The 19,414-nt window shown below is 38.0% G+C and overlaps 1 protein-coding gene across 2 annotated transcripts; it reads left to right on the top strand.

The window, feature by feature from the left end:
* The first annotated feature begins 12,180 nt into the window (after positions 1–12,180).
* LOC147490621 (putative serine/threonine-protein kinase SIS8) lies at positions 12,181–13,892 on the top strand. 2 transcript variants are annotated; one of them, XR_015199279.1, is made up of 2 exons: positions 12,181–12,758; positions 13,207–13,892. XR_015199279.1 is itself a non-coding variant. In XM_086566867.1 (2 exons), the coding sequence occupies exons 1-2, from the start codon at positions 12,567–12,569 to the stop codon at positions 13,498–13,500; spliced, it is 420 nt and encodes a 139-aa protein (XP_086422993.1). In that variant the 5' UTR covers positions 12,264–12,566; the 3' UTR covers positions 13,501–13,892. The 2 variants fall into 2 exon arrangements, 1 of the variants encoding a protein (XP_086422993.1); XM_086566867.1 differs by having other exon boundaries at positions 12,264–12,758; positions 13,273–13,892.
* The last annotated feature ends 5,522 nt before the right edge of the window (positions 13,893–19,414 follow it).

Raw genomic sequence — 19,414 nt, 5'->3', positions numbered from 1 at the left:
TTGATAATCCACTACCCACTAGAAAGCCCAGCCCAAGCCCAAGCCCGAGCGGCGACTCATCGGCTTCGGTTCGGGGTAGCTACAAGCGCGATGTGTGGCTTTGGGTGAGTCCTCCCTCCTAACACAAAAGCCTTTGTACCCTAAGGGCACGCCCTTATGTTAGAGGTTCACCTCAAATACCTCACTTGCTAGTGGTGGTTCATCAATGTGGGACTAAACAACACACAAGTATTTGAAATACACATGAAGATTCCAACAATCTCCCACTATTTCAAAATACTTATAGTCCCCACTATTTTGGAATAGGATATTACAAAAGAAATGGGTTAACGAAATGCCGGAGAGAATCGAAAAAAACAATGCATAAGATCTTGGTGTGCTTTCGGGCTTGAACCGGTCATAGGGTAACATGTCTTATAATACGTGAAAGTGGTGGATTAAAAATCTTTGAACCAACATTCCTCTTAGAAAATAGGGACATGCACCCACATTGCTCCTTCATTATATGCACGTTTACTGCGGTTGTTGCTTTTTTTTTGGCCCTTAGCATGCTTTTCGTTATGTGAATGCTCTAGAGTATTTGCACGAATACTCATAAGAACCGACCAGTTCTACATTCACGTAGGTGGATATCCATCAAGTGTACATAGCGGTTAAAATACACTATCTCATAAAAATAATGGACTATGGATTCCATTAAGAGTAAAATAACTCATCCTTTTTCTCATTGCTATTCAAGTTATACATAGTATACAAAAATGCTATCTAGTCATAGGGTGGGGGGCCTCCTCAAAGAAAGACAATAGCATACCGGGCGGACGAGGTGACTTGTTTTCCCTTTGAACCTACTTCATGGGATCTCCAATCACATAGGTGGGGTTGCCGTCGATGTAAGCCCTCTATCTAAGGCAAAAGTCCCATCCCCTCGACGTATCAACCACTTGTCTCTGTTAAGTGGTTTTGTCGGGAGGATCGACCAAATTTAACTCGACCTCACATAATCTAGAGCCCACAACTCCAGATTCCAAAGAAATGCTTTATAGGCGTAGTCTCGCATCGAATATGCCTCGCTTTTCCCATTATACAATTTGCTCTTTTGCCTTTGCTATTCGCGGCCGACAAATCCAATGCATAGATACAATTTGGAAGCGGTTTTGTACCAATAGGAAGATCTGCCAAGAGGTTTCTAAGCCACTTCGGCTCGACTTGCTTTATCTAAAGCAATAAGCTCGGACTCCATGGTTGAGCGAGCTATCAAGGTCTGCTTAGAAGATTTCCAAAGCGCACCTCCACCTAGGGTGAAAATATAACCACTAGTGGACTTGATATCATGAGAATCGGATATCCGGTTTGCATCCACAATAACCCTCTATCACAGGTGGAGTTTGTCTAAACCTTATGCCGTAATTCATTGTTCCTCTCAAGTACTTGGCTAGTCTCTCTAAGGCACTCCAATGTTCCTGGCTAGGACAATGAGTGTATCTGCTTAGCCTGCTAACTGCATAAGCAATGTCAGGTCTAGTGCAATTCATCAAGTACATGAGACTACCAATAATTTGGGCATATCTAGACTGAAGTACACCATGTTGAGCATTTTTTCTGAAGTTCACTATTTGCCTCATAAGGTGTAATGGACCACGGGGCTTACTATCATAAAAGTTAAACTTCTTTAAAAACTTCTCAACATAATGCTCTTGTGAAAGCGTATAGCCATCATCAAGATGATGATTTTGATTCCAAGAATCACATCGCCTTCTCCCAAATCCTTCATTTCAAATTGGGAGGATAAAAACATCTTGGTGTTTCTCCACAACATCAAGGCTAGGACTCATGATTAACATGTCATCCACATATAGACAGATAATCACATATGTATTCACATTAAAAGATTTAAAGTAAATACATTTATCGGCATCATTTATGTGATATCCATTAGACATCATGACAACTGTCAAACTTTTCATGCCATTGTTTTGGGCTTGTTTCAACCCATATAAAGACTTAACTAACTTGCATACCTTATGCTCATTCCCTACTATCGTACCCTCGGTGCATCATATATATTTCTTCATCAAGATCACCATTCAAAATGCAGTTTTACATCCATTTGATGAATAAATAAATTATGAATAGCAGCTAGAGCCATTAGAACTCTTATAGAAGAAATCCTAGTTACAGGGCATAAGTATCAAAATAGTCAATGCCTTTTTCCGGGAATCCCTTGACTACAAGTCTAGCCTTGTATTTCTCAATGGAACCATCTAGTTTCAATTTCTTTTTGAAGATCCACTTGCATAACGTTTAGGTTTTACCCCGGAGGTAGATCAACTATCTCCCATGTGTGATTAGCTATAATCGAATCTAGCTCGAGTGTATAGCATCCTTCCGAGAAAGGTGCATCTCGAGAACCGATTGCCTCATTATCGTCACAGGATCATCATCAAGAAGAAATGTGTAAAAGTCATCACCAAAATTGGTGGATTTCACATCTCTTTTACTCTTCCGAATTTCTTGTTCAGAAAAATTCAGATCTGTTGATTGTTGTTCACTAGGAGCTACCAACCTCTCAATGCCAATTTTCAAAGGAAACAAATTCTCAAAGAAATCAAGCATTTTTACTCTCTATAATAGTGTTAGCATCGACAAGGTTATTATCGGATTTTACTACTAAAAATCTATATGCGAGACTATTATGAGCATAACCAATGAACATACAATCAACGGTTCTAGGTCCCATTTTCTTTTTTAGGTTCGTTCACAAGAACCTTAGCAAGACACCCCACATTTTCAAGTATGTCGGGGTAGGTACATGACCTTTCCATAACTCATATGGTGTCTTATTCCCTGTTTTCTTGTTGGGTATCCTATTCGTATATGGCAAGCGATAGATAGGTTGCTTCCACAAGTTCGTGGAAGCTCGAGAACTTACAAGCATAGCATTCATCATCTCTTTTTTGTGTTCTTTTTTCCTTTCGGCTACTCCATTAGACTCGGGGAGGAGTATGGTGGAGTAGTCTCATGAATAATGCCACTCTTGTCACAAAAGTCCTAGAAGGGGTTAGACTCATATTCTCCACCCCTATCGGACCCGAAGTCTCTTAATCTTCTGATTAAAATTTGGTTTTCAACTTCACTTTTGTACTTGAGAAACATCTCACCTGCCTCATGCTTGTGTCTAAGTAAATATACCATGGTGTACCTAGAGAAGTCATCTATGAATGTAATATAATAAAACTTCCCCCCTCTAGACATAGTACTTCTGAATTCACCCAAATCCCTATGAATAAGAGTTAGTAATCCAGTTTTATCTCTAGACCACGGTTAGGGCGGGGTTTCTTCATGGCTTTAGTCTCTCGACATATATCTCACATTTATCATTAGAAAAACAGAAATATTAGACAATAAACCACATGCTTTCATCCTTTTCATATCTTGAACATTCACATGTCCTAGTCTACCATGCCATATATTAAAAGAGTCAAGCAAATAAGCGAAGGCGGATTCATTCTTATTAATAATAATGTTGTCAAGTACATTAACATGAAAAGACCACTTGTTATTACAATAACCTTTACCAACAAAACCACTCATTCTTTGTCGGAACAAACTTGTCACTCTCAAAAGTCACCTTGGCCCGGCTTTTTCCCCAAGATAGGGACCACGAAATCAGATTCGGCCGAATCTCGGGAACATGAAGAACATTACTAAGTGAAAGGGTTTTCCCCGAAGTTAACCGGAGAAGAACCTTGCTGTTCCCTCAACGAGAACAGACCTAGAGTCACCCATATAGACCTTTTCATCTTTCACTAGTATGTAGTCCGAGAAGGCTTCAACATCACCACGGACATGGCGGTGGCACGGAATCTAGTACCCGGTTCCTCTTCCCGATGGCTATGAACACTTGTGACCGCGGCAAAGGCAACAATATCATCTCCCCAACTAGATTAGCATTGGGAGGATCATCGGTGTCTTTCTTGTGTATGCGACTTTGAAAAGCCCTATGTCGGGTTTACCACAAACATAACAATTTCCATTGCGGTTACTACTCCTTTTAAAAGAAGTGCCTTTGACCTTGAAATTCTTATTTTTGTTGGACTTACACTTCTTAGAGGTTTTGTTAGATTTGCTTGGGATTACCTTCAATGATATTGGCTTTAGAATGAAATTCCTTAGACAACACCTCATCCCGAAGTCTTGTTCTTTTCCTCATGTGAATGTGAATGATCACATCCTCAAGAGTCATCAATGCTTTGCACGCTTATGCTTCATACTATTTTTATAGTGTTTCCAAGACTTCGGGGAGTTTCTCAATCAAACATCCAAAGAAGAAGGATTCGGGGTAAATTAATACCCTCGGTTTTCAAATCATTAATCGACATGATAATCATGGATTTGAGGCGTTACATCTCTCCTCTCTCATATGGAACTTAAGAAAATTCCCAATAGCATATTTAAAGTACCGGGCATCCTCTATTATGTATTTCTTGTTCAAACTCTCCCATATATCATGTGCATTCTTATTTGAACAATAAATATCAAAAATCTCATTGGACAAGGTACTCAAAATAGCATGACGACATACCTTATTCCCATTGAGCCAAAGCGGCGATTTCTTTTCTTTCGAAATCATTAGAACCCTCCATGGGTCTTTGTATCGATGAGATACTTTGCATAGTTGAGTACATCTAGGGCTGTGAACACCTTTCTCCATCATCTTGAAGTGTGAACCGTTGAAGGATTCAATCTTAGACACATTAGGTAAATTCGCGAGCATTCAGAGGTGCGGCATCTCTCATAGAAGTTACTTCCATGACTCGAGTTAGTTTCTTTGATCGGCGTGGTGTCAACCGGTGTAGACATCTTGTTCTTTCCTTAAGATTGTTGTATGCAGATAAAAGAAAACAATAGAAGACAAGGACGTAATAATGGTAATAACCAAGGCGGATTAGGTCAGTCGCTTAAGGAAAGATTTAAGCCCCTTCCAATGGTGCGAAAGGTAACAACGATGGCGTCTTCCCTCACAGGATTCAATGGTTAACAAAGATCGACTTTGCACTAGAGAACGGACTACCCTCTAGAAACGACAATATAACTCTCCGGGGTGGGGGAAGAAGAGAAGAGAATAGGTGTGAATCTCTGTTTCTGAAAAGTGGGATGTAAGCTGATAGAGTATTCACGATTTCTGGTTTTCTCTTGAATTGGATTCACTGGTTCTATAGTGGAAGCAGCATGCACGACTTCTGTCTCAGTCGATATAGAGGCGCGACACCACGAGTTCTATCTCTCTGCGTCCTCTCTCTCTCTCTCTCTCTCTGTTCTGTGATTGATCTCTCTAATGAACACAGCAGTGTTTATATAGAGGTATGATCGAATCATAGATGGAGAAGGACACCTCTCTAATTCGATTTCACAAAACCAAATCGAAGTAGAACTCTAGCTTAGCCGAAACTTGCTGCAAAAGCAAAAAACAAGTTTAGGCAAATTGATAATCCACTACCCACTAGAAAGCCAAGCCAGCCCAAGCCCGAAGCGGCCGACGACTTCGGGTTCGGTTCTGGTTCAAGCGATGTGTGGCTTTGGGTGAGTCCTCCCTCCTAACACAAAAGCCTTTGTACCACTAAGGGCACACCTTATGTTTAGAGGTTCACCTCAAATACCTCACTTGCTAGTGGTGGTTCATCAATGTGGGACTAAACAACACACAAGTATTTGAAATACACATGAAGATTCCAACAATCCCCCACTATTTCAAAATACTTATAGTCCCCCACTATTTTGGAATAGGATATTACAAAAGAAATGGGTTAACGAAATGCCAGAGAGAATCGAAAAAACAATGCATAAGATACTGGTGCTTTTCAGGCTTGAACCAGTCATAGGGTAACATGTCTTATAAGATTTAGTAAAATAGAGGACATGCACCCACATTGCTCCTTCATTATATGCCTGTTCTGCGGTGTTGCGCTTTTTGGCCCTTGCGCTTCCTGTGTTATGTGAATGCTCTAGAGTATTTGCCTGAATACTCATAAGAACCGACCCAGTTCTACATTCACGTAGGTGGATATCCATCAAGTGTACATAGCAGTTAAAATACACTATCTCATAAAAAATAATGGACTATGGATTCCATTAAGAGTAAAATAACTCATCCTTTTTTCTCATTTGCTATTCAAGTTATACATAGTATACAAAAATGCTATCTAGTCATAAGGTGGGGCGTCTCAAAGAAAGACAATAGCATACGGGCGGACGAGGTGACTTGTTTTTTCCTTTGAACCTACTTCATGGGATCTCCAATCACATAGGTGGGGTTGCCGTCGATTAATAAGCCCTCTATCTAAGGCAAAAGTCCCATCCCCTCGACGTATCAACCACTTGTCTCCCCGTTAAGTGGCTTTGTCGGGAGGATCGGCCAAATTTAACTCGACTTCACATAATCTAGAGCCACAACTCCGGATTCCAAAGAAATGCTTTATAGGCGTAGTCTCGCATCGAATATGTCCGCTTTTCCATTATACAATTTGCTCTTTTGCCTTTGCTATTGCGGCCGCAAATCCGCAATGCATAGAATGTACAAACCGAGCGGTTTTGTACCAATAGGAAGATCTACCAAGAGGTTTCTAAGCCACTCGACCTCGGACTTGCTTTATCTAAAGCAATAAGCTCGGACTCCATGGTTGAACGAGCTATCAAGGTCCGCTTAGAAGATTTCCAAGCGAATCGCACCTCCACCTTAGGGTGAAAATATAACCACTAGTGGACTTGATATCATGAGAATCGGATATCCGGTTTGCATCACAATAACCCTCTATCACAAGGAGTTTGTCTAAACCTTATGCCGTAATTCATTGTTCCTCTCAAGTACTTGGCTAGTCTCTAAGGCACTCCAATGTTCCCCGCTAGGACAATGAGTGTATCTGCTTAGCACGCTAACTGCATAAGCAATGTCGCCCTAGTGCAATTCATCAAGTACATGAGACTACCAATAATTTGGGCATATCTAGGTGAAGCACACCATGTTGAGCATTTTTCCTCAAGTTCACTATTTGCCTCATAAGGTGTCGACACGGGCTTACTATCATAAAAGTTAAACTTCTTTAAAACTTCTCAACATAATGCTCTTGTGAAAGCGTATAGCCATCATCATTTTCGATGATTTTGATTCCAAGAATCACATCGGCTTCTCCCAAATCCTTCATTTCAAATTGGGAGGATAAAAACATCTTGGTGTTTCTCCTGACATCAAAGGCTAGGACTCATGATTAACATGTCATCCACATATAGACATATAATCACATATGTATTCACATTAAAAGATTTAAAGTAAATACATTTATCGGCATCATTTATGTGATATCCATTAGACATCATGACAAAGTAAAAACTTTTCATGCCATTGTTTTTGGCTATATTTCAACCATAAAGATGACTTAACTAACTTGCATACCTTATGCTCATTCCCGGTATTTATCTCATTAGACACAACATCATATATTTTCTTCATCAAGATCACCATTCAAAAAATACAAGACACATCCATTTGATGAATAAATAAATTATGAATAGCGACTAGAGCCATAGAACTCTTATAGAAGAAATCCTGAGTTCACGGGGAGCATAAGTATCAAAATAGTCAATGCCTTTTTTCCGAGAATCCCTTGACTACAAGTCTAGCCTTGTATTTCTCAATGGAACCATCTAGTTTCAATTTCTTTTTGAAGATCCACTTGTAACGTGATAGGTTTAAGCCCGTGAGGTAGATCAACTATCTCCCATGGTGATTAGCTATAATCGAATCTAGCTCGAGTGTATAGCATCCTTCCGAAAAGGTGCATCTCGAGAACTGATTAGGTCACCGAGACCCAACACACATCCCGAGGATCGGAATGAATCTCGGAATGAATCTATCCCGGTGTGAATTTCTCACCTATTTTTTGATTCGGCGTTAAGAAAGTTTCCTTTGATGTAAGTCAGAACCCTAAAACTTTGTTTGATAACCGTTTTCTCAAACCTAACATCTTATAATTCATTCCTCCAACCATACATCTTATAATTCAACCTCCATATATAACCATATATACTACTTAAACTCTAACTACTACGGGGATATGACGATATAACTACAAAACAAGGAGAGAACCGCTTGCCAATACGATTATTACATCAAAATGACCTAGCTTTATATATATATGATCAAAAAATGAAACTAGTCTCTTTCTATACAACCAAAGGAAAAGAGCTAGACTCATTATATACATCAAAAGAATAACCTAGGTCATCTCTATCTGGTCCAAAATATAAACTTGACTCATAATCCACGTCCAGCATGGGGAAATCCTCCCAAATCAACCATACCCATCATCACTAGGGTTAGGGAAACCCTCCTCCTTGGGCCCTCTCGTGCGAAATGTTAAGTTGGATGAGCAAACAACTATGCCCACAAAAGCGCGCATAGCCCAATAAATAGTTTACTTATAGAAAACATTTAAAACATGCGGGGTTTCTATAATAGTATTCAAATATTGTGACTAGGTATATATACATCACTAACTAGCGAAATCCTCTTGACATGCTTCATTGATATATAAAATAGAGTTTTCACAATCATCATACAACTATTGTGGCGGCACATCCTATTAGAATGGTGAACAACGACGGCCCGATTGAGTTCAAGATTCCATGCACCGGGTGTTTTCGATTTTTTAATGAAATGCCAAAATACACAAAATCCCCAAAAGCTTTTGGCTTAGGTGGGCCCCTGGAACCCGACCCCCATAAAGAAACCGTTCGACGAAATGACCGCCGGGATCGAAAAATCAATGACTAAACTCTCACTCCTGCTAAACCCTCATCGAGGTAACATGTAACCCCACTCTTAATCACCATAAGATTTAGTAAAATGGTTATCTAGAAAAGTAGAAAAAGAATTCCCGGACTACATCCTCCTTCATGCATCCGCTTTAAAGGTGGCCCACCACCTCGAAGGTGTACACCACAAGGGAATCCTGTTAAATGAATGTGCTCTAAATGCGACAACAGTTTCTTTATAGGAATTCATAAGAACCGACCTAAATCTCCTCGTGATAAACATAGTAATATCTATATATATATATATCATTATTAATCGATTATTTTCAAATACTCTAGTTACATATCTAGTTTTTTTTTTTTAAAACTCATCCTTTTATATAGGTGTGAGTTCACGGATTTCCCGAAATCGAAAGCGAAAACCCTATGACTCCCAAACGGGCGGTCGTAGTAAATAACAACCGATGATTCCCCAAATGCGGCGAATCATCGTGTAAATAAGACCATCCCGACCAATCGAACTTAACCACCTAGTTACAAACAACCGGGTAATCCTTACCCCAATCACAAAAAATCCATCTCTCGCTCCTTCTCGACCAAGAGACGCTCCTTTCCCCAAAACCAGTTTTTCACTTTTAACGAAAAACAATCCCTCGCTTCCCGATTTTCTGAGAAAACCATTTCACCGAAAGCTATCCATATACTTAATTCATATCGAGGAAAACTACAATGCAAAACATGAATATCATATATACATGCATGGTTGATCATTGCCTATTTCTTAACATTTTAAACAACTCAAATCATGCATGAAAATAAGGCGGACTATATATTGGTATGTAGGTTCCTACCTTAGCAAGCTCAGTTCTCCTCCGACCCATTTAACTTTATCAATCCCGCAACCCAATCCACTTTCGAATTCATTCCTATAATAGCATATACAAATCGTCGATTATTAAAATTGATCGAACAACGAGGAATTCTTATCTAGTGTAAGTCGAGAAGAATTCTCGAGAATCGAAATTTGGTTTTCGGATAACTTTCCATCTAACTACCGTTAACGAGTTTGTCTAAACCTTTTTAAGCAATTGTTCCTCTCTGACGGTCTTGGCTATTTCGGCCATTCGCAGCCCTCATATCGGCCAATCCTATTCCATCCTACTTTCCATTCCCAAATTTCAACTACAACCAATCCCACCGCCCGATTCATATTAACTCTAACAATAATATCAATAATGTTCTTTATCCCTCACTCATTACTCATTCAAGTCTTAAACAGTTATAAATCAACATGAATTGCTTTCGAAATTGGATTGAATAATCAAATTCTTACCAAGTCGACCACAAAATCACTCCTAGCTTGTCGCTCCACTCCAAAAATCGCAAACAAACCGAAGCCATCTTGCCAAACACCACACCACCGTTCAATATTTTCGGTAACCATCAATTCCATTGCAATGAGTTTAAACTATCGATTGAAGCAAATTAAACTCACCCGGCAATGGCGATCACGACGCAATCCAATAATTTTCGCTGATTTAGTTAAGCCATTCCTCTCCAAATAGCTCTTGTCGAATTATAAAACCCCATTCAATATCTCTCATCAAATACAACCTCAAGCTATTGAATTGAATCTAAACATTAATTTGAAACGAATTTAACTTACCTTTCGCGAAAATACGACGCCAATTCCAATATTTTTTCGAATCCCCACGCTTGATTAAGGGTTGTTAGTGATTGGGTGTTTAAATTTTTGGGTTTGAATCACTGAATTGGGGAAGAAAGGAGTTTCTCTCTCATTGTTTTAGTAACTTGAATTGGGGAAGAAGAGAGTGGTTTCGATTTTTGGTTTTGGCGATTTTTTTTTTCTTATTTAGCGATTTTCGTTTTTTTTTCTATTTGGGGCCGATATATTTAGGCCCAAGCCCAATACATTAAGCTTAAGGTCCTAATTATCGCTTAACCCCCACTAATTAAACTTAGCGTCTTGATTATTTTTCGCCTATCCCGCTAAATTTAATCTAAGCTATATTCTATCTCACCGCGAGAATGACAATAACCCACTATGCGTGTGTATTTCTCGTGCGGTTTTCGAACCGCTTAACCTACATTTTTGCCAAATTTTTAAGCTTTTGAAGATCCACTTAACGTGACTTATGAGTCGGAGTTAAGTTTTAGTAAGTTAGGTAGATCAAATATAAACCCGACGACCAACTTACATAAAACGAATCTAGATTTAATAGGAAATTTACAAAATACCGCTAATAATAATTCGAGGACTTTACGATTGCCTCATTATACGTCACAGATCATCATCAAGAAGAAATGTGTAAAAGTCATCACCAAAATTGGTGGATTTCCTGTCTCTTTTACTCTTCCGAATTTCTTGTTCGGAAAATTCGGGATCTGGTGATTGTTGTTCACTAGAGCTACCAACCTCTCAATGCCAATTTTCAAAGGAAACAAATTCTTAAAGAAATCGGCATTTTTACTCTCTATAATAGTGTTAGCATCGACAAGGTTATTATCGATTTTACTACTTAAAAATCTATATGCAAAGACTATTATGAGCATAACCAATGAACATACAATCAACGGTTCTAGGTCCCAATTTTCTCTTTTTTAGGTTCGTTCACAAGAACCTTAGCAAGACACCCCCACATTTTCAAGTATGTCGGGGGTAGGTACATGACCTTTCCATAACTCATATGGTGTCTTATTCCCTGTTTTCTTGTTGGGTATCCTATTCTCGTATATGGCAAGCGGATAGGATTGCTTCCCCACAAGTTTCGGGAAGCTCGAGAACTTACAAGCATAACATTCATCATCTCTTTTAGTGTTACTTTTTCCGTTAAATACTCTATTAGACTTCGAGAGAGAGTATGGTGGAGTAGTCTCATGAATAATGCCACTCTTGTCACAAAAGTCCCGGAAGGGGTTAGACTCATATTCTCCACCCCTATCGGACGAAGTCTCTTAATCTTACAGGTTAAAATTTGGTTTTCAACTTCGACTTTGTACTTGAGAAACATCTCACCGCCTCATGCTTGTGTCTAAGTAAATATACCATGGTGTACCTGTAGAAGTCATCTATGAATGTAATATAATAAAACTTCCCCTCTGTAGAGACATAGTGCTTATGAATTCACCCAAATCCATTATGAATAAGAGTTAGTAATCCAGGTTTATCTCTGAACCGCGCTTCTACGGGGGTTTTCGTGGCTTTAGTCTCAAAGACATATCTCACATTTATCATTAAAAAATCGAAATATTGAATGATAAACCACATCTTTCATCCTTTTCATATATCTTGACATTCATTAGCGTGTCGCAGTCTACGCCATAATAATTGAAATTAGGATTTTCCCCCAAACTTGATAGTCAAAAGTAGTCAACCAACAGTGGCCGTCAGTTGACTAGTCAAGGATCATGAATTGTCTTAAATACTCTTTTTCTGTGGAAATTACAAAATTTGCCATTGATACTGTTCAAAGCCCACTTGGGCTTTGAGTTGTGGGTCAACCTCGGTGAGGGGTAGTAGGTCGGGTGATGTTCCAATTGAGAAGGTGTCTCCCTCTCCATCTTCGCCTTCCCATTCTGAGCAGAAGACATTTTCAAATTTGTCTGGGTGGTTGAATTCTGTTACTAATAGACACAGTCCAAGTCCTCCTCCGTCTTCGAATGTAAGGAGAGGAGATAAGTGGGAACTTCCTTCTGATTCTTTGAGTAATAGCGGCCTTGATGCAGTTTTGGACACAATGAGACAGGAGTCAGAGTCGAGCAATTCTAGGGATCCTGAGGTGGAAGAAGAATACCAGATACAATTGGCGTTGGAGATTAGTGCAAGAGAAGATCCCGAGGCAGTTCAGATTGAAGCAGTTAAGCAGATTAGTTTGGACTCTTGTCCTCCGCAGAACACTCCTGCAGAAGTTGTTGCATATAGATATTGGGTTAGTCTTTCTCTAAGTCTCTATCACATGCACACACAAAGACCTGTTCGTGTCGACCTCCTTTGATGGTCTGTAAGCAACGTATTAATTCTCTTTCCTAAAAGTAATTGCCAAGATGGCGCCACAACTGCAACTCAAAGCACACACTATTCTGGATGCAGAATATGAAAACCCACAGAAACTAAAGAGTTTGCGTGAATTTGGAAAGTTTATTTCTATATCTTGAGTTTTATGCCCACTGAAGCTCAACCCATTGGATTGTCTGAATTGCGTATAAGACCCTCAGTGTGCCTAGTAAGTTTAGTTTAGCACTACGATACATAATTTGAACAGTCAGTCTAGTAACCTTTTTCCTTATTGTTTATTCTATGTTTATCCTAGGATTTGTTCATATGGTTTCACCCCATTTGTCGTAGTTTTTCGTAATCTTAGTTCATATGCTTCACAGAATTACAATGCGCTTAGCTATGATGACAAGATCTTGGATGGTTTTTATGATCTATATGGCATTTAGGCGGAGTCCACCTCAGAGAAGATGCCTTCTCTTGTTGACCTTCAAGGAACACCAGTTTCGGCTGCAATCAGCTGGGAAGCAGTGCTCGTCAATAGGGTTGATGATGTCAACTTGATGAAGCTTGAACAAAAAGCCTGGGTGATGACTGTTGAATCAAGATTAGGATCAATGGCAAATTTCATAATTTCCACAGAAAAAGAATATTTAGAACAATCTATGATTTTTTGACTAGTCAATTGATGGTCACTGTTAGTTGACTCTTTTTGACTGTCACATCCTAATTTCAATTATTATAGAAAATAATTCTAATTTCAACTAGTGGTAGATATAACTTTTTTATATAATAGTCAAAAGACATGCATTTTATGCATAGATCGAAATATATGGATTTGGGACTATGAACGCAAGTACGCAACAGTGATCTTTAAATACAAGGTCAGAAATGACCCCTAAGTCAAGGTCTAGAATATTGGACAAATAAAGTCGCTGTAGATGTGACATGTGAGGAATTTTTTTTTTTTGATAGGATGACATGTGAGGAATTGAGGACCCATAAACTGATCAAACACAGGTCTTCTGCTGAGATTTGATGCTAAATATTGAATGATTTTTTTTATTTTTCTTTGTCCGCACTTCTGTGTTGGCTGACGAAACATCCAATCAATAGTCCAAAACATAGTATAATATTTCGTTATATATCGCGGCATATATCAACAAATCAGTTATTGGTATATAAATATCACGATATCTTGTTAGATATATTCAAGTGTGAATATCGGCAATATTCAACTATTGGTTAGTGAGATAGGGAATGCATGCAAGGACTGGGGATTTTTTCAAGTGATCAACCACGGTGTACATTCTGATTTACAGAAACGCATTGAATTAGTAGCAAGGAAGTTTTTTGGTTTGTCAACAGAGGAGAAAAGGAAGGTGGCTCTAATGGCTCATTTTAAGGTGTACCAATGCGTGTGTGGTATCCGTGTTTTGTGGAATAAGGGCTTTTTAAGGACCCTATTCTTCTCTATTTCTTTCATTTCGTTATTTCACACCAATAGGCACTCACCGTCTTTTTAACATGTACAAAAGGTATAGTGTAAAACATTGGTGGGCTCTTTCAGAAGGTTTGAATCAAGCATAAAATGTGTTTGGACTATACAACATATCCTTCAACCCCCAACTATAGCATCTCTGTTACCACTAAAGGATCTATTTTTCCGATATGATGCTCCTCTATCCTTCTTCACATGTAGTCTAGAAATTTTGAGTGGTGCATCATTCTTATAGGCATGCTTGCTGAATGGCTAAATGATTGTAAACTTAGAATAAAAACTACAATTTGTATATCAGTTGCAAGACTCTTAGTGCTTTTTCTATTTGGGATTGGTGTCATTGCTTTGTGATAAATAAATAGTTAACATATTGGATCGTGGTGATCAAATATATAAATTTGTGCTTCTACTTTGCGAACACAACTCCAAGTGCCATATTACTTCACGGGAGCATTTGCCGGCTTGAAGGCGGTATAGTTCATGCGGCTTCTTCCCTTCTCTTTTTGGCCAAGATATCTTTGTCATTTTTCTCTTACCATGTATATCGCCATTTTCTTTAATTTGTTGCCATGTATTTGGGATACACAAGGAAGATTTTTTAAATATTCAAATTTTTGGTTGTGTCTACGTTCTCCAAAGACATGTCATCATGTCAACAAATGTTGCGAAATACCGAGACAACGCCCTCCTCGATCAAATAGAAGCAATTACTCAAAACCACCTCACCACGCCAACTCAACGAACGTGCGTCAAAAGGCTTTCAATTTAATGTCTAGTATGCAGTCGAGCAAAAAAAGAGATCGTGAGTAACTCCATATTAAATATTATGCCATTGTAACTCCATTTTGGATGATTGATTAACAAACCAAATGACTCAACTTTTGGAGGGTATGTCCCATTCTTCCAATTCAATACCTACGGTTGCATATTACCTATTTACCTAAGGTTTAGATATTGGTTTCAATGCATAACGTTACATAGATGTTTTTGATGCACTAACCTTTTATCTTTGTCGTTTGCAACGTGCCCTTGCTAGGATAAGAGGCTCAAAGTACATGTGATTTGGAGCTATACTTAGAAGTTTATTGCTTACGTATGCCTGGAAATCAAATAGGCATGTAGTTCCATTCAATTCAAATTTTAAACGACTGCCGGTTTAAATGGTACAATGTGTGTCCTTTCGGGCATAATGTCAATTGTAAGTGTGCTTACGCAAATTATGTTTACACTCTTTCTTAAGTTTTGTTTAACATCGCGTGCATAGCACATGCATCTTGCTAGTATTATGCGTAAACATAATATGATTAGGAAGAAGAGGGAGCTATAATTAAAGTATGGCCATTAGATCATAATATGATTTTTTCGTTCTACGGTTCAGATTATATCTTAAGTTTGTTCTCGAGATAAGATCAAAATTGACACGTGTAGGCCACCTTAGCTTTTGTTAAACGGAATTTGAGTCATGGGTCGTCAATTTGAAACAAAACCGATAGTACATTTTAGGAACCGCACGAAATAGTATAGTACCTAAAGTGCAAAAATAGACATAGTACATTGTATACCATGCCTATTAAGTGTTAAGCCAACTTACACCAACCTGCATAAGCGGGAAGCCACATGAATTCTCGGTTTCCACTTTTTCTTTTACACGCTGAAGTGAAACCCTCCGATTTGGTTTTGAATTTTATGAGCGAACCGAAAGGATTAATTGTAGTCTAAAGTTCTGAACTTCTCTAAAGAATGCACTTGCCAACTCAATAAAAACACAATGTATTATTTGTAATGTTCCGCTTTGCCTCAATATTTGAGGGTTTCCATAGGTAGGAATGATATAAGTGAGGACTGATGATGGTGAACTACAAAAAAATCTTGTGGAAAGAGAGAAAAAGTTCATATTGGTGTTCAATTACAAAGCCGCACCGGCTTCATTATAAAATTATCGCTTGAATGCAGTTCAACTATCTAAAAGCCATCAAAAGAAAAAGAAGAGGTGAATGTAATATCTCCGAACGTCGGTTGATATAAAACCCTCTCTCTCTCAAGCGTTTCAGAAGTTAAAGAGCATAATGGTCACTCCTAGAACTTTCAAATTTTCGGGTTCAATTACATTTGCCGCAGATTCAATGGTTTAATCATACATTCCATCCTGCTCCCAAACATCCACAAGAAAATCTACCACTTCCCGCAAATAATGGAGTTTCAATCAAAGAAAACGGCCAGTTTGGACTTCCACTTACATTCTTGTTTTAAGGTACAATTTCAACGGGCAACCACCACCCAAATCAGGCCATGTCAATACACATTGAACCTCCATCTTGACCATGTAGGCACACTCTTACGTAGTTTTTGTTGAACCAAATTAATACAAAATTAGGTGTTTGACAAATCTATAACCATTAGGCCATGGGGCTGAAAACAAAGTTGCCACCTTGGATTTTGGCATTTCAGGTTCATAACCCAATTATTCTGAGAACACCAAAGCGTTCAATGCGTGTACCGCACGCCAACAATTGGAAGATTGTATGTGTGGCGATCGGTGATACCGATATCATTTCGGGTATTATATGTCACGAGGTTGAGGGCACAATCAAAACAAAGCAAAGAATCATTTCCGGTTACTTACTTACAATTGAAAACATCTTTTCAATTAGACTAAGCATTAGCATACCTTCTTGACAAATCTAAATCCTTGGATGCTTCACCAACTGCTTTCGTTCTATCTCTTTTATCCACAATCTTAACTCTTTTTACTAAGTGAGAATTGCTTTGCCTAGAGGCAAAATTCAAATGCGCCTTGGCCCCGATCACATGATCTTTCATCTCTCTTACTTTTTCATCACTTCTTCGTCCGGGATGAGCTTCATTACTTACTTTTCCTATTGTTTGATTATGTACCTGCATCCAAAATCAAAATAGTTGGTAAGCAGACGGCTAAACTAAACAACGCCATCTCCTCCGCTCAAAATTGTAGCAATCAAATATCAATTTAAAAAATCCCAAAGACTTAATTTCTTTTCGGACTTTGTAACTTTAATTATTTAAGCCCAAGTCAAATACATTCAGGATATATCTTTGGGCCACCACTTCAATCGATGAATGTGAAACTTGAATGTAACTTCTTTTCAATTAATAGAATCCATTTGTTACATGTAAACGTGTTAGAACGTCTTACTTATCCTGTATATGCTTATTCATCGCTATCTTGTTGTTACTTCATACATACATTCATCATCATGATATTTAAATCTTAACGTGCTAATCGGTAATATCAGGCATTGTTGAAGTAAATTCATGTGCAACTATAATTATTTATATCAAGTACAAAATTACAAATTATGAGTTATGACTTGACTATTCAAATGTTATCTGTTAAGCCATTTTGCAAGCTATTCTTTTACAAATATTAAACCAAACATCATGGTTAACAAACAAAACAAAGAGACCAACTCTCAAAGCCTCTCTTCTACAGCTAAAGGACCAAAAAATAAAAGAAAAAAAGAACAAAACATCAATTCTACGGATGCAAACAACACATATTGCATTTCAAAAGGAAATACAAAAGAACATCACAACTTCTAGAAATTCCTTTTTCCTTTTCAGATCTTATTTGGGGAGTGAGAGTGAGAGTGTTTGGTGTTCTGTGGGTTCTAGAAGGTGAAAAGGAAGTGAGGTGAAATAAGAGAAAGAGTCTTATATGGAAGTTCGCAGGGTTTTATTAATGAAATGAAATCGAAAAAATTTAAAATAAGACCATTATGTTTATATTTTTTAGGGGATTTAATTACTGTTTTTAAAGCCCAAACGCGTTATTAACCCCATCGTTATTTGACTTCTCTCTCACTAATAGCCTAATAACTAACCCCCAAATGCAAGTGCATAATTTAAAGTAAACCAAATGAGAAACAATTTGGTGGAAAAATAGCTATAAAATGCTTTGAACTTTAAGTATCCAAAGCACTCTAAAATTCTTGGAAGCCACTAAAAAGATTGGAAGTTGCTGCCAATCACATACTTAAACAACTAATTAAACACCATAGCTTCCACATCCATTTAGACCGTGGGTTCATTTTTTATACAAATTTCCCAGCTAGTTGGCAAAATAATATTTTCTCCCGTCTTGGCCTAGTGCGTGATTTCACACCAAAAATATATAACTTCTTTCCAATTATGAACAACTCGACAACCCCCGCTTCAAAACTAATATTATTAGAAGCCCTATTAAGGGATAAGCTATGGAAGAAGGTGGGAATATTGATGATATATTCCCACCTTTCTCGAATGGGAATATATCATCAATAAACCGAGAGAATGAAACGGGTATGCATATTTCAGTTAATTGGTTTCCAAAGTATTATATAGGGTATAAATCATGATTATCGGTTATTTGTGACAATAGATCAAATCGCGCATATGTCCGACCCAATTAGTACCCTATTCTTATAGATTGAAGTACTTCTAACCATTCTCAGATATCTTTACTTCATTCATAGAAGAATTCGGCATAACTGCGTGTATAGTGCATATGCATCTTGCTACATGTCTACAGATAGCTTAAAATGTCTACAATTACCTGCATTCTTAACAGTTAGCATTATCATGTGACTATCTTACACTATCTACGAATACCGCTATTCTCAGATATCTTACAAACTATAGAGATAGATGGTACCGAATCTTGTGTATAATGCCTATGATAATGATAGCACTAACAGTTAGCTATACATGTCTAACATTAGCGGTTAAGACTTTTAAACATACTTTTAACCAGATTACGTAATGCATAACTGTGTAATGCATTTGATGAGTTCACATCAATACATAAGAACTATTAAGTGCACAAACTAGATATTGTTAACAGATAATAATATGGCAATATAAGGATAATTTTATTAAATGTAGCTTAAATTCATTGAACTTATTTCGGTGGAATTAGCTAAAGGATTTCCAATAATGAGTTTACCAAAGTGGTGATGATGGTATGTATATTGCCAATGATTAAGTTGGATAAAGAGTGCTTCCTTCGCGATGAAGGGGTTGAGAACCCAGGTAAATTCTTGGGTTTTAAACATCGACAACTTGAGAACTCGAAT

This window comes from Coptis chinensis, chromosome 6 (assembly GCF_015680905.1).
Source record: "Coptis chinensis isolate HL-2020 chromosome 6, ASM1568090v1, whole genome shotgun sequence".
NCBI classification, from domain to species: domain Eukaryota; kingdom Viridiplantae; phylum Streptophyta; class Magnoliopsida; order Ranunculales; family Ranunculaceae; genus Coptis; species Coptis chinensis.
Note: the sequence above shows the minus strand (reverse complement) of the source record. Positions and strands in the feature narration are given on the sequence as shown.

Excerpts from the sequence above, each read along its gene's own strand:
- LOC147490621 (XM_086566867.1), top strand. The coding sequence starts at position 12,567 with ATGAGACAGGAGTCAGAGTCGAGCAATTCTAGGGATCCTGAGGTGGAA. Across the intron at positions 12,759-13,272 it reads TTGTTGCATATAGATATTGG|GCGGAGTCCACCTCAGAGAA; the intron begins GTTAGTCTTTCT and ends TATGGCATTTAG.